This window comes from Homarus americanus, unplaced genomic scaffold (genome assembly GCF_018991925.1).
Source record: "Homarus americanus isolate GMGI-L3 unplaced genomic scaffold, GMGI_Hamer_2.0 scaffold45698, whole genome shotgun sequence".
Taxonomy (NCBI): Eukaryota; Metazoa; Arthropoda; class Malacostraca; order Decapoda; family Nephropidae; genus Homarus; species Homarus americanus.
The window spans coordinates 16,077,470-16,090,808 of NW_024735554.1; the positions used below are offsets into that span (position 1 = coordinate 16,077,470).

Below are 13,339 nucleotides of genomic sequence, written 5' to 3' on the forward strand. Positions count from 1 at the left end.
TTTTGACTGAAAGTTAGGTGAATATTGACCCAAATTGATCGGTGTTTGGCTGTTAACTAAACACCAAGTAATGGAATTTATTAATATCGGCTCATAAATTTGGACTCTTACAGTGCTAACAGACAGGCAGATCAACAGACAGATCATCCAGATCTAACAATAACAAATTAGTAGTGAACTTGGAGTTATTTATTCTATTATTTATAAAAGCTTTTTCTTGTAACATATCAATATCTTAAGTTAGGTTCTTCATAACCTGGCAGAGGAAACACCCGAATCTATAAACAACAACAACAACAACGGGTAAATTTTCTTTGGTGTACTTGTGTCTGTGTCAAGGTCATACTTCAACAACTGACGTCTTCTAAAACACATCTCACAACCTCTTGTTTCCTTTTCTTCCGCCAAAAACTATTGACTTATATCACAGACATGTCCTTAACTACAAAAGTAATGAGCATTAATATATTACGTAAATAGATACTATTTACTCATACGTGTCTTAGTCTAATTTTCATACAACTTACATTGGCGGAGGAAAAAGTATAAAAGTATAAAAGTATAAAAGCATAAATTTCATTCACAATTACTCAAATAATGATGAGGGATTTTCCCGCCACCAGAAAAATAACGATACTGTATTATTTAATTTGTTTCAGAAGTAACAATGTGCTGTATAATATTTACCAATTTATTTACTTACTGAATCACTCATTAAATTTGTTTATTCTATCTAATTCACGGCCTAATTTATCCGTTTACTGATGACTCGCGTGAACACCTGTATGAGACACCTGTTAGTACAGTATATTAGTAATTTGTTCAAGATAAAGAAAATGTGTGGGATTTTCCCCTCACCTGTGTGTGCACCTGCATTCTACCGCCCTTCCAAGGTTGGCCGATGCTGTGAGCTCACAACACACAGACAAACAGACAGACTTCTTTGTTTTATATAGATATAGATCATCACTACATATAGCACCACCCATCATCACTACATATAGCACCACCCATCATCACTACATATAGCACCACCCATCATCACTACATATAGCACCACCCATCATCACTACATATAGCACCACCCATCATCACTACATATAGCACCACCCATCATCACTACATATAGCACCACCATCATCACTACATATAGCACCATCCATCATCACTACATATAGCACCACCCATCATCACTACATATAGCACCATCCATCATCACTACATATAGCACCACCCATCATCACTACATATAGCACCACCCATCATCACTACATATAACACCCATCATCACTACATATAGCACCACCCATCACTACATATAGCACCACCCATCATCACTACATATAACAACATCCATCATCACTACATAACACCACCCATCATCACTACATATAGCACCACCCATCATCACTACATATAGCACCACCCATCATCACTACATATAGCAATTCACCCATCATCACTACATATAGCACCACCCATCATCACTACATATAGCACCACCCATCATCACTACATATAGCACCACCCATCATCACTACCTATAGCACCACCCATCATCACTACATATAACACCATCCATCATCACTACATATAGCACCATCCATCATCACTACATATAGCACCATCCATCATCACTACATATAACACCATCCATCATCACTACATACAACGCCATCCATCATCACTACATATAACACCATCCATCATCACTATATATAACACCATCCATCATCACTACATATAACACCATCCATCATCACTACATATAACACCATCCATCATCACTACATATAACACCATCCATCATCACTACATATAGCACCATCCATCATCACTACATATAACACCATCCATCATCACTACAGATCGGTAAAGTAGGTTCCGAGATTCTCAAGACACACACACAAACAAACAGACATACTTTTGTTTTATATAGATAGATAAGATAGATCATCACTACATATAACATCATCCATCATCACTACATATAACACCATCCATCATCACTACATATATAACACCACCCATCATCACTACATATAACATCATCCATCATCATCACTACATATAGCACCACCCATCATCACTACATATAACACCACCCATCATCACTACATATAACACCACCCATCATCGCTATATATAACATCATCCATCATCACTACATATCACCACCCATCATCACTACATAACATCATCCATCATCACTACATATAAAACCAACCATCATCACTACATATAACACCACCCATCACCACCTACATATAACACCACCCATCATCGCTATATATAACACCATCCATCATCACTACATATAACACCATCCATCATCACTACATATAACACATCATTCATCATCACTACATATAACACCACCCATCATCACTACATATAACATCATCCATCATCACTACATATAACACCATCCATCATCAATATAACACCACCCATCATCACTACATATAACATCATCCATCATCACTACATATAACATCATCCATCATCACTACAATATAACACCATCCATCATCACTACATATAACATCATCCACCATCACTACATATAACACCATCCATCATCACTACATATAACACCACCCATCATCACTACATATAACACCATCCATCATCACTACATATAACACCACCCATCATTACTACATATAACACCACCCATCTTCACTACATATAACATCATCCATCATCACTACATATACATCATTCATCATCACTACATATAACACCATCCATCATCACTACAGATCGGTAAAGTAGTTTCCAAGATTCTCGTGCAGATACACACACACACACACACACAAACATACTTCTTTGTTATATGTATATATATATATATATATATATATATATATATATATATATATATATATATATATATATATATATATATATATATATATATATATATTTATTTATATATATATATATGGATAGATAGATAGATAGATATTGTCAATACCAGTTAAGCAGAATAAGGTGTCCAGTATATACAGAGAATTTTAGCAGACAAGTAAGACTGGGACTCACAGATTTCCATGTAATTTTCTTGGTCATATTTTTATTTATGAGATCCAACAACAAATTTAACTTTAAACTCTTATTTTACTCCACTTCCTCCTGCTCGTTACCTGCAGGAAACAGATGCACGAAAATGGTCAAAGTGATTCGCCATTATTCACACTTTGAGCGACTCCTGACCTGGACCCCTGACGTGAATAATTACCAAGCGCTTTTATCTTAACTGTGTTTATTTTACCAAGTGGTTACCTCCATGTGTCCTCTGTGAGTTTTTGTGTGCATAATACATGCGTATATTTTAGTATATATTTGGTAGCACCGAGAGCATCGTTGGTAGAACGTTCACTACGGAATGTATGCGTGCATGTGTATACACAGTACTGGACAATAGAGGATTACACCGTGGGATATTATTTTGTGGACGTCAACTTGCCACGGCTCAGGAAGGTCTAACCCGCCACCATCTGAATGCGTTAGAATCACATCAACACCCGACCAGCCACACGGTGTCATAGGAGGAAAAATGTTGTATGAATGAAAAATAAAAAATATATACAAATAACTGAAAAAAAAACCTTTACAATTAATCTTGCCTTTAATAATCGTTGCCAGTGTATATCGTTCGTTAATGTCGTCTTGATAATACAATCAACAGAAGACATCAATAATCATCTTGACACACCCCGGTTACCCTAATTACCTTAACCTAACCGCAACCCTCGACAGTGATATTAGTTAATAGCTAATAGGGTGATAACTACCCAGTAATTAAGGCGCTAATTAGACAAGATGGTGTGTAGAGGTAATTGACTCTTAGAGTCTTTCTAATGATCTGGTAGAGGTCATCCAGCCACTTGATGGAGTCTTGTACACAGTGTTTAACTAATTAAGGAACAAGTAGTTTAAAGAATGGTAATGTAGTTGGTTACTCTTTCGTGGTAGACGTAAGAGGCAGCAGCAGCAGTATGATTGTTACCTTGACGTATTGACTGTACGGCAGTTACTTTATTTTAAAGATTGTGAGTAAAAACACCCTGTAGTATTGGTTAGATGGTAACTTCCTTTTCGTATTAACTACTGGGCAATTACCTCGCCATAGCAGTTGTTGCCTTTTCATTGTGTTATTTACCTTATCATAATGATGGTTACCTTATTATAGCAGTAGTTACTTTATCATAGCAGTATTACCTTGTCATAGTGGTTGAGGGCGAGGGGCGTGGTGGGGCAGTAGGGGTTGGAGTGGCGCTGGTAGGCCTGGAGGTAGGAGGCGTAGCCCTGATACATGACGCCCGCCATACTACACTCCCGCCTGACGCCGCCGCTGCCTAGTCAGACTCTTCCAAAGTCCGACTCTCCCTAGTCCGACTCCACTAAAGTCCGACTCTCGTAGTAAAGTCCAGTCACCTACCGAAGGGACCTTGAGTTGAACGATTATTACGTAAATTTTCTCATCTACTCACTTCCCTTTCTTCTTCGTTCCTATTACAAGTTTACGTGTCATCCTTTGTCTTCAAGATTTATTCCCTATTCATGTTTTGTATTGTTCAGTATACTTCCGTCTCTCTATCTCTCTATACAATCATTTCCATTTTTCTTTGTTCGGCGTCTCATCACTCGTTTATAAATTATCTTTGATTAAAAAATACACAACGAATTATGTTATCACTTTTCCTTTGGTTAATAAACTATCCCAATTAACAGATATTTATCTCTTCTCGCGTGTGGCTCGTAAAGTTGTTTTTCCTTTTGATGATAAACTCGTCCCTTCCGTCCAGTCTTCGTTCGCTTTTTGTTGTTGTTTCTAAGAGATAAGTAATGTTTTACGTGTTAACCACCATCTCTTGTATATAACCGCTGTTGCCACCATCTAGGTGTTGTTGGGGAGGACTGTGACCACCGCCTCCGTCAGCGACCTCGAGAGATGGTATCAGCGTGGTCCTCTGTGCCCAGGCCTCCTGGGAGGGACTTGTCGCAGACCGCAGGATGCCCTTAACATTGATTTACGGCCAGTACGTGTTACATCCCCCGCCGCAGGTTGCCGCAGCGAGCCGTAGATTCCCAAGGTTTAGTGGAGTTTAAGTCCACGGGGGTGGCGGCATCCGCAGCCGTAGATATGGGTAGACTGATGCAACAGTGGGTCGCAGTTTCCCAGGTTTTATTAAGTCCTTTGCAGTAGCATCCGCAGGTGTAGATGTTGTTAGAGTGATGCCGCAGGTTGTGAGGCCGCTAGCGGACCCAATGACGCAGAGGAAAATGAGCTCTGCAAATAATTGCGGTGAATATGAGTTTCTTGGTGATGACGGAGAAGATTATGATGGTAGTGACAATGCGAGGCGCTGAGATTAAATTAGGAGGAGAGACCTTGTTGTTGGTTATCCTGGTGAGGCCGGAAGTGGGCTGGTGACAGGTGGCGGGAGAGGCGGCGCTGGTGGGTGGCGGCGGCTGGTGACGACGGGTTACCTTAATGGTGATGGTGCTATAGATAGTGGTGATGTGGCGGTGTAGTGACGCGCTGGTGAGGCGATGTGGTAACACGTTGGTGACGGAATGTAAGGAGGCACTGGTGACGTTGAGACAATGGTGTTAAATTGGTGACTGGTGATGTAGTGACGGGCGATGGTGATAGTATGACAATGGTGAGGTGACCTGTGCGGCCTGTCTCACCACTCACTATATATGGCACAGCACTAAACACTATGATGAAGCAGTTTTTCTCATCAAACGCTTTTGCAATAATAATTCTCAACAACAACGAAAATAATAACTAATTTCACACTGAATAAAATCTCACAGTAACACAATATTCATCAGTTGTTACAGTAGTTTCCTTATAATTCTCTATCTAAAATTCACTTGCTAATTTCTTCATAATATTCATTTTAAGTTGATGTCGTTAGTGAGGGACATTGGGAAACATTCTCCATATAATGGCACAATCGTTCCCTTCCGTCTAAGGTAACAATATATTTTCTATCACATACAACAGTTATGAATAATAAATTACCTTTTTGTTATTATTTCTGAATCAAATGAAAATAATTTAAATTCACCTCAACATATAGTTCTAGTGGGTCACGGACTTCACTGTTTAGTTACAATACACGATTTCTGTTCATTCTTTCCCGTTGTTTATAAAGAATATTGAGATTCACTCCACACAAAGTTCATTAAAATTGTTCAAAAGTTCATTTTACAATCACAGTTGTTGGCGTCATGTACGGTAGACTCGGCTCCTAGACGAGGTCCAGCCGTCAATCTCTAATTTCCTTCAATCAACTTGTTGCACTCCTCGAGCGCGCCAGAGGAATGCAGCGAGTTTTTTCCGTGGTTGCTGAGCAGTCAATCACGGGCGTAGAATTCTGTAGGGCAGCGCGTCCGAAAACTGCGGCGTTACGGCCCACCACCCGGATCACGGCCCACTAATCTGAGCTGATAATGCCTATTATTATCTTCCTCCGGGACTATCCTCTTATCCAATAGTTTCAAGTCAATACCAGTCAACAGCCCCACTGTTCTTGCGTCGCCATGGCAACCCAGCGACAGCCAATCAATAACCTGGATTCCAGGCGCGATGGGCGGGGCCAAAAGTGATCCCGCCTAGTCTTTGAAAATCTCATTCGCGATTGGGTGTCGCAGGACTCGCCCGGCTGGTCATTGGTCGGCGGTCTGTTTGCTGGAGGGAGAGGGATCTGGAGGCCTTGATTGTGGCAATACATTTTGATTAGCTTATGAGGTCGAGACGGACGAAGAATGGTCCATTAGATCGGCCATTTTGTCGTCATTTCGGAATTTGGCGCGCTCATAAAGGCTTTGTTGTCGTTACTTATTGCTCCATCAGAGCCTCTGGTCCGTGGCCAGGGAGACTGATATCGCTTTATAACCCCCGGACTGGTGCATGAGGGAACACCACTGCTGCCACACTCGCCATCACCATTAACACTGCCATAAAACACCGTCCTTTTCCTCACCCAACACTATTATAACCTTAATTTTGACCCCACCACCGTCATTACCTCCACGACCACTACTCTCAGTACTGTCTTTATCTACAACACCCTATTACAGTACCCTCATTATTATTAACTTTACCACATTATCACACCTATATCATCACCCCACTAATCCCAAACCAGTACAACCACCACCACTACCATTCATTCTACAGCCATCGCCACTGTTAATGTCTCTATCACCCTCACCAAAACCACAATTATTTTTACTGTTAACCACACCAGTCACTCCTCATGCACCGTCACCAAAAGTTCACCACATCACTTATTATCGCCTCCTATGCTACCGTCACCATTTTTATCAGCATCAACTCCATCACTACCATCACCATAACTACTGTTACCATCACTATGTTTATTTATTACATTCACCATCACCACTACTATATATACGTACATGATATAATAAAAAACTGAAGTTTCTTCTTAAATGAATTAATTATCAGGAAGGTGAAAAGGTTTTGTTAAATATAAATGATGAAAATAATTGTGTAGAAAACTTTGCCTTTTTCTTTTCTTTACGAAGACTAACAACCATGACAGCTTTAGGCCGTCCTGTAACTATCGTGCTGTAGGTGACTGACTCCAGCCAGTGGCGTGAAAGTGTTTTATACCATGATTGTGATTTAGTTCAGTGTTTAGGTGGAGGTTTACACTGACTGTTTGTCTGATTTATAACAGTCTCTCTCTCTCTCTATATATATATATATATATATATATATATATATATATATATATATATATATATATATATATATATATATATATATATATATATATATATATATATATATTATTTACGGAAAATCTTTCAAAGTGAGAGTACAGTGTACAATGTACTTACACTTCCAACATAATACTGAACTCTGATACACTTGTACACGAGACCTTCACTCTCCCCAAACCTCTGGTCCAACATTCATCACCAAATGACTTAACTCATCCTTAGACAGAAAAAATATGGTACAAATATTCACCACGCTAAGTCCTAGGTAATCCTTCCATAAAAATTTGATTAAGTGCAATTGATAATTTTGTATATAGCCTATAATGTAAATACGGTCATTAATTATCGCTATACCTTACAGCGACCAACTAATTGTGACGTCATAAAATCAAGGTGAGGTGTCTATACAGTTTGTGTGTCCCAGTAACACACTCGGTGATGATAACATCTAGTATGTTCACTGATGACCTCAGACGAATGGGTACTGGCGTGTATTAAGTCACTGTTCATGTTTAGACTTAATCCTGTTACGTCTTAAGGGTTTTTGGAGCCCCTCGGAGCATGGCCCTGGCACGACTCCACAATCAGTGGCCAGGTCTTATTCCTCGATGAAAACGAACGGCTTCACAATAATTGATAATTTATGTAGTCTTAATGATATAAAATGAAGATGGACGACGAAGATCGTACTCTTGGTAACATGAGATGATCCAAGATAATCTCATAGAAATTCAGGTGACCAATAAATGATATATATATCAACTGACTACACCTCCACTGACTCTTGTTGTCTCATCTGTCAATCTGTTGAAAATGTTGTTTATTGCCTTAATGTGACCATATTAAAGCCTTTGGGAAGAACCAATTTGTGATATAGAAATTCCCCCGAACAAAGACTTAATGAATTCTTACTTATAACCTTTATTATCCAAGCGTAGCCACCAGTTACCCCCTTTATGGATTTATTTAACCTGACCAAAAGGCCTAAGTGATCCTTGACCCCCTTGGGAGCCTCGCCTGACCCCGGTAAAGTGACCCCGGCAGCAGCTACAAGGGTTGGGGCGCTCTCATGGTGGCGCCGCTTTAAGAAAATCAATGTGAGGTGGGAAGAGCATATTGGCGTTAGTTCTTTGTTGCTTCCGTCGTCTTCGTCAGATTATGGTGCTGGTGAAACTGTGGTGATGATGAGACTGTGGTGTTGGTAAGACTGTGGTGTTGGTGAGACTGTGGTGTTGGTGAAATTGTGGTGTTGATGAATCTCTGGTGATGGTGAGACTGTGGTATTGGAGAAGCTGTGGTGTTGCCGAGACTATGGTGTTGATGCATCTCTGGTGTTGGTGAACCTCTGGTGTTGGTGAACTTCTGGTGTTGTTAAGTTTATAGTGTTGGTGAACCTCTGGTGTTGGTGAACCTCTGGTGTTGGTGAGTATCTGATTTGTTGGTGGGTTTGTGGTTGTTAGTGAGGTTGTGGCTGTTAGTAGGTTTGTGGTTGTTAGTGAGGTTGTGGTTGTAAGTAATATGATTGTGGTTCTTAGTTAGAGTGTGGTTGTTAGTGGTATGATTGTGGTTGTTAGTGATACGATTGTGGTTGTTAGTGAGATTGTACTTGTTAATGATATGATTGTGGCTGTTAGCGAGAGTGTGGTTGTTAGTGGTATGATTGTGGTTGTTATCGAGACTGTGGTTGTTAGTAAGACTGTAGTTGTTAGTGATATGATTGTGGTTGTTAGTGAGACTGTAGTTGTTAGTGAGATTGTAGTTGTTAATGATATGATTGTGATTGTTAGTAAGACTGTGGTTGTTAGTGGTATGATTGTGGTTGTTAGTGAGACTGTAGTTGTTAGTGGTATGATTGTGGTTGTTAGTGAGACTGTAGTTGTTAGTGGTATGATTGTGGTTGTTAGTGAGACTGTAGTTGTTAATGGTATGATTGTGGTTGTTAGTGAGACTGTAGTTGTTAGTGAGACTGTAGTTGTTAGTGGTACGATTATGGTTGTTATTGAGACTGTGGTTGTTAGTGATCTGATTGGGGTTATCAGTGATATGATTGTGGTTGTTAGTGAGACTGTGGTTGTTAGTGATTTGATTGTGGTTGTTAGTGAGACTGTGGTTGTTAGTGAGACTGAGGTTGTTAGTGATATGATTGTGGTTGTTAGTGAGGTTGTGGTTGTTATTGATATGATTGTGGTTGTTAGTGAGGCTGTGGTTGTTAGTGATATGATTGTGGTTGTTAGTGAGATTATGGTTGTTAGTGATATGATGTAGTTGTGGTTGTTGAGTAGTGAGATAAGTTGATTGTGGTTGTTAGTGAGACTGTGGTTGTTAGTGAGACTGTGGTTGTTAGTGAGACTGTGGTTGTTTGTGAGACTGTGGTTGTTAGTGAGACTGAGGTTGTTAGTGATATGATTGTGGTTGTTAGTGAGGTTGTGGTTGTTATTGATATGATTGTGGTTGTTAGTGAGGTTGTGGTTGTTAGTGATATGATTGTGGTTGTTAGTGAGACTGTGGTTGTTAGTGAGACTGTGGTTGTTAGTGAGACTGTAGTTGTTAGTAATATGATTGTGGTTGTTAGTGAGATTGTGGTTGTTAGTGATATGATTGTGGTTGTTATTGAGACTGTGGTTGTAAGTAATATGATTGTGGTTGTTAGTGAGACTGTGGTAGTTAGTGAGACTGTGGTTGTTAGTGAGACTGTGGTTGTTAGTGATATGATTGTGGTTGTTAGTGAGGATTTGTTATTGATATGATTGTGGTTGTTAGTGAGACTGGTTGTTGTTGATATGATTGTGGTTGTTGGTGAGATTATGGTTGTTCGTGATATGATTGTGGTTGGTGGGACTATTGGACATGGGTGAGACTGTGGTTGTTAGTGAGACTGTGGTTGTTTGTGAGACTGTGGTTGTTAGTGAGACTGAGGTTGTTAGTGATATGATTGTGGTTGTTAGTGAGGTTGTGGTTGTTATTGATATGATTGTGGTTGTTAGTGAGGTTGTGGTTGTTAGTGATATGATTGTGGTTGTTAGTGAGACTGTGGTTGTTAGTGAGACTGTGGTTGTTAGTGAGACTGTAGTTGTTAGTAATATGATTGTGGTTGTTAGTGAGATTGTGGTTGTTAGTGATATGATTGTGGTTGTTATTGAGACTGTGGTTGTAAGTAATATGATTGTGGTTGTTAGTGAGACTGTGGTAGTTAGTGAGACTGTGGTTGTTAGTGAGACTGTGGTTGTTAGTGATATGATTGGCAGTTTGTTGGTGAGGACTGTGGTTGTTGGTGGGACTGTGGTTGTTGGTGATGCCTTGATTGTGGTTGTTATTGGGGACTGTGGTTTAGTGATATGATTGTGGTTGTTAGTGAGGTTGTGGTTGTTATTGATATGATTGTGGTTGTTAGTGAGACTGTTGTTGTTAGTGATATGATTGTTGTTGTTAGTGAGATTATGGTTGTTAGTGATATGATTGTGGTTGTTATTGAGACTGTGGTTGTTAGTGATATGATTGTGGTTGTTAGTGAGGTTGTGGTTGTTAGTGATATGATTGTGGTTGTTAGTGAGACTGTGGTTGTTAGTGAGACTGTGGTTGTTAGTGAGACTGAGGTTGTTAGTGATATGATTGTGGTTGTTAGTGAGACTGTGGTTGTTAGTGAGACTGTGGTTGTTAGTGAGACTGTTTTTATGGTGAGTCTGTGGTTGTTAGTGATGTGATTGTGGTTGTTAGTGAGGTTGTGGTTATTAGTGATATGATTGTGGTTGTTAGTGAGGTTGTGGTTGTTGGTGATATGATTGTGGTTGTTAGTGAGGTTATGGTTGTTAGTCATATGATTGTTGTTGTTAGTGAGACTGTGGTTGTTAGTGATATGATTTTGGTTGTTAGTGAGACTGTGACTGTTAGTGATATGATTGGGGTTGTTAGTGAGATTGTGGTTGTTGGTGATATGATTTTTGGTTGTTGTAGTAGGGACTGTGGTTGTTAGTGATATGATTTGGTTGTTAGTGAGACTATGGTTGTTCGTGAGACTGTAGTTTGTTAATTGAAACTGTGGTTGTTAGTATTAGGACTATGATTGATGGTAGGACGGCTGTGGTTGTTAGTGATATGATTTGGCCGGACATTTGGTACTGTGGTTGTTAGTGACACTGTGGTTATTAGTGATATGATTGTGGTTATTGATGAGACTGTGGTTGTTCGTGAGACTGTGGTTGTTAGTGATATGATTGTGGTTGTTATTGAGACTGTGGTTGTTATTGAGACTATGGTTGTTAGTGATACTGTAGTTGTAATGATGTGATTGTGGTTGTTAGTGATATGATTGTGGTTGTTAGTGAGACTGTGGTTGTTAGTGAGACTGTGGTTGTTAGTGATACGATTGTGGTTGTTAGTGAGACTATGATTGTTAGTGAGACTGTGGTTGTTAGTGATATGATTGTGGGTGTTTTTGAGACTGTGGTTGTTCGTGAGACTGTGGGTGTTAGTGATATGATTGTGGTTCTTAGTGATACTGTGGTTGTTAGTGATATGATTGTGGTTGTTAGTGATACTGTGGTTGTTAGTGATATGATTGTGGTTGTTAGTGAGACTGCGGTTGTTAGTGATATGATTGTGGTTGTTAGTGAGACTGTGGTTGTTCGTGAGACTGTGGTTGTTAGTGATATGATTGTGGTTGTCATTGAGACTGTGGTTGTTAGTGATACTGTAGTTGTAATGATGTGATTGTGGTTGTTAGTGATATGATTGTGGTTGTAATAATTAGTTGTATACTGTAATTTTCTTTTACCTGCATAATTCACCTCTCTCTCTCTCTCTCTCTCATCTACACCACACCAGTCACTATGCCTTAATAAACGATTCTCACTTACCCACTAACCCATACCCCCCAACCCATACCCCCCTTCTACACACTGACACCCTGACTCCCTCATTATCCCCCTTATCATCATAATCCACCCATGAATCAACTTATAAACCCCCTCACCCCCCTCCCCATTAACCCACAACTCATAAATGATCACAGACGAGGAAACACCTCCCCCCCACACCCCCTCCCCACATCCATGCAAGAAGACTAATAATACCCGTCACTTGCCCCCCGCACCCCATAGTACACATGGATGGAACACGTGAATGGTGCATACACGTGGTGGGTACGCCTGGCATGGATACTGCTGAGTGCTGCCGCAGTCCTTTACACAGCAGAGTAATTATAGTGGTTTAGGCTTCAATATCGAGGGGTTTAGTTTTAGTGGTGTTCCAGTGTGATATTAATCCCATTGTGGGTTTCGCAGAGAGTTTTATTTGTAGTGAGAATGTTTTATTGGTTTATGTATTTTTGCTTGTCTGTTTGATTGTTCCTGTAGTGTTAGTTGAGGATTGAGGTGTTTTTATGTTGTGTAGGTATTTTGCTGTTGTTGTTTTTGTTGCTGTTGTAGTTGTTATTTTTTTGTTACTGCTGTTGTTGTTGTTGTTGCTGTTGTTGTTGCTGTTGTGTTTGTTAGTTGTTTTTTGTTGTTGCTGTTGCTGTATTTTTTGTTGTTGTTGTTATTGTTGTTGTTGTTTTATTTTATTTTTT

General features: G+C 39.7%; 2 protein-coding genes across 2 annotated transcripts in view; both read right to left on the reverse strand.

Moving 5' to 3' along the window:
* Window positions 1-6,444, reverse strand: part of LOC121871542 (transcription cofactor vestigial-like protein 2) — a gene marked incomplete in the record, with an annotated part of 118,592 nt that extends 112,148 nt beyond the window's left edge. The window contains 1 exon segment of the mRNA XM_042373985.1: window positions 4,228-6,444. Within this exon segment, the coding sequence (XP_042229919.1) occupies window positions 4,228-4,335 (108 nt within the window).
* LOC121871556 (agglutinin-like protein ARB_02240) lies at window positions 5,115-12,440 on the reverse strand. The gene is made up of 5 exons (XM_042374000.1): window positions 12,273-12,440; window positions 11,321-11,368; window positions 9,726-9,798; window positions 9,383-9,568; window positions 5,115-5,299 (listed from the first exon to the last, which is right to left on the reverse strand). Exons 1-5 carry the CDS (start codon window positions 12,438-12,440, stop codon window positions 5,115-5,117), a joined length of 660 nt encoding a protein of 219 aa, XP_042229934.1.
* Between the last annotated feature and the right edge of the window lie 899 nt (window positions 12,441-13,339).